The sequence below is a fragment of the Amblyomma mixtum genome, chromosome 7, assembly GCF_055824585.1.
Source record: "Amblyomma mixtum isolate Tamu chromosome 7, ASM5582458v1, whole genome shotgun sequence".
In the NCBI taxonomy this organism is placed as follows: domain Eukaryota; kingdom Metazoa; phylum Arthropoda; class Arachnida; order Ixodida; family Ixodidae; genus Amblyomma; species Amblyomma mixtum.
The window spans coordinates 103,659,944-103,662,700 of record NC_143018.1 but is presented as its reverse complement, the minus strand read 5'-3'; the positions used below and the strand labels follow the sequence as shown (position 1 = coordinate 103,662,700).

Below are 2,757 nucleotides of genomic sequence, written 5' to 3'. Positions count from 1 at the left end.
CACGTATTAACATTTGATTATCTGGGAAACCTTAATTCTTTGATTCTGATTTCAAAGCTCTCTTTATAATCTTGTAAGCCGACGTCATATATATCGGCCGCCAAGTGTGCGGAAAATACAGCGCAAGGCTGCGCACAGATAATCTATTGGCTTCGGGCCTGTTTGGTAAAACACTTGCGCGTCTCGTGCCTATCAGATGAGATGCACTGGCCTAAATTCCACGTATTAACATTCGATTATCTGGGAAACCTTAATTCTTTGATTCTGATTTCAAAACCAATTTACGTGAGTGACGATGCCGATAGGAGCTCGTGGAGTTTCTGTAAAAAGTTTCGGTTGCCTCTGGCCACTCTGGCGCCGCTTTGTTTGAAAATCTCTGGGAGAGGCGGAAAGGAGATTATCACAAAATTATCAGTCCTTCGATAGCGTGTATGTTGTGCGTGGGCTGCTGCACTTCTGGATGTTGCGTTGTTTGCTCAGATGACGTTTCTATGAAATAACGTGCTGCAGTCTGCATCCTTCAAAGCTCACGGTTGCACGCTTCGCATGTCGCTAGCGCGCATTTTGTGCTCAAGCCTTGCATAGTTGGGCAAACGCAACATGTGCCTGGCTCGTGCCGCCTTTACTGTGACAGTATTGTTCAGCGCATTAGGCGGTGCTGTCAGTTCGAGCGTACTCCTACAAGAACATAAGGTTTACTCGTCGCCGAAGAAGCCTGAATACGTCGGCGGCATCGACGTATACTGCTGGGAGCCGGCACACGACGTCGACATCTTCAAGGCGGCCTCGATCCTGTTCTCCGTCGTTCCCGGAGACTTGTCCGTGTTCACCGGTGCGGACGCTCAGGAGGTGCAGCAGCAGCATGCCGACAGCATTTTGCGACCTTCCTTCCTAACTCCCAAACCGCAGCGCGAGGTCATCCTGAACCAGCGCGACGGCCGCTGTGTCGGCGTCGCCTCCCGGGAGGCTTACGAGTTCGTCTTCCAGCGCGATGTTAGCCCTCGGCGTCTCGTCCAGTTTTGCCTCGGCATCGCGCTATTCTTGCTAGCACCCGCTCTGTGTCGCAACGCGGCCGCCTTCTACGCCTGCGGCGTCAGCCTGGGCGTGCTCGCGTTCCTGCTGATCGCGGTGTTCCTCGCCAGTCGCCTGCTGCCGCGCCGGGCCGCCGGCTACGCGGTGCTCGCGTTCGGCTGGACCGTGGTCCTGTCCTGGCTCGACTCTCTCTGGTCGAACGCGCACGACGTCCTGGCCAACTACCTGCACCTGATCGTCGGCTACGTGGTCGTTTCGGCCCTGATCAGCTTTGCCGTGTGCTACCGCTTCGGACCGCCCAGCAATCCGCGCACCCTGGACTTGATCCAGTGGTCGCTGCAGCTTGCCGGTGCTGCCTGCGTCTACTGCTCCTCCGACAGACGCGACGTGACGTCGGCCGTGGTGGTGCTGATGCTGACACTGTACCTGGTGCCGAAGTTGCGCTCGAAGAGGCGGTTGGCGTCGCGTGGTGATGTCGGCGTCTCTGTCGCGGATCTTACGCGGTCTTCGAGTTGTAGCTGGTGCAGCGACGACGGCACGTGGACGATCATGACGAAGGTGAGGGCTCCTCAGGCCAAGAAGATCTCCCTTTACATCCGCGCCGATGATCCGCAAAATGGCGGACGGTCGTCCGGACAGTGGCTGACGGTCACGGAGAGCTCAACGTGCGACGACAGTAGTGACGAGCCGGCCTGTTTCCACACGGATCAGCTCGATGACTCTGAAGGCGTTGAGTGAGTGCAGCTGCCTTGCAGAGCGAATGACAACCCACCTCATTGAGTTTGTGCTGCTGCTCTAAGACATTCTGCTGGTTGTTCCAAAGCGTTTGGCTGACGCTGCCAGGGTTCAATGCGTGGTGCATCATTGAAGACCTGTCCCCATCGATGCACTAGTCAGAGAAAGCTATCTGCTTAACCAGCCATTGTTTTATATAACATTTTTGTCGCTCAAACATGTCGACATCGTACTGTGATACCACAACCTTCGACAACTCCTCGTACCTTTTGTACACATCTGTGCACTGCTGGCAGTAAATTGTCTCTTTCATTGTGTGTGCTTTCTTAGGCGAAAGCCTTTAATGGCTCATACTCGCGCATATAGTTGCGCGCATAGCTACTATAGTTCTCCTATAGTCAGCAATAAAATTCCAATACGGAAAGGTGTCACGCGGGGAGACACGATCTCGCCAATGCTATTCGCCGCCTGCTTACAGGAGGTATTCCGGGGCCAGAAATGGGAAGAGTTGGCGATAAGAGTTAATGGAGAATACTCGAGTAATTTGCGATTCGCTGATGACATTGCCTTGCTAAATCACTCAGGATATGAACTGCAAAGCATGATTAATGAGTTAGACAGGCAGAGCAGAACGGTGGGGCTAAGAATTAACATGAAGAAAACCAAAGTAATGTTCAACAGCCTAGCAAGGGAACAGCAGTTCGCAATTGGTAGCGAGGTGCTGGAAGTAGTAAGAGAATATGTCTACTTAGGGCAGGTAGTGACCGCTGATCCGGATCACGAGAGGGAAATAACTAGAATAAGAATGGGGTGGAGTGCATATGGCAGGTTCTCTCGGATCATGAATGGCAGTTTACCAATATCCCTCAAGAGAAAAGTATAGAACAGCTGTATCGTACCATTACTCACCTATGGGGCAGAAACGTGGAGACTAACAAAGAGGGTTCAGCTTCAGTTAAGGACAACACAGCGAGCTAGTTAGTTAGTCTA

The 2,757-nt window shown here is 52.8% G+C and overlaps 1 protein-coding gene across 1 annotated transcript; it reads left to right on the top strand.

Moving 5' to 3' along the window:
* The first annotated feature begins 419 nt into the window (after nt 1-419).
* On the top strand, nt 420-2,079 carry LOC149337066 (nuclear envelope integral membrane protein-like). Its single transcript, XM_089554816.1, has one exon. The coding sequence runs from the start codon at nt 601-603 to the stop codon at nt 1,768-1,770; it is 1,170 nt and encodes a 389-aa protein (XP_089410942.1). The 5' UTR covers nt 420-600; the 3' UTR covers nt 1,771-2,079.
* Nucleotides 2,080-2,757: the final 678 nt, after the last annotated feature.

Excerpts from the sequence above, each read along its gene's own strand:
- LOC149337066 (XM_089554816.1), top strand. The coding sequence starts at position 601 with ATGTGCCTGGCTCGTGCCGCCTTTACTGTGACAGTATTGTTCAGCGCA.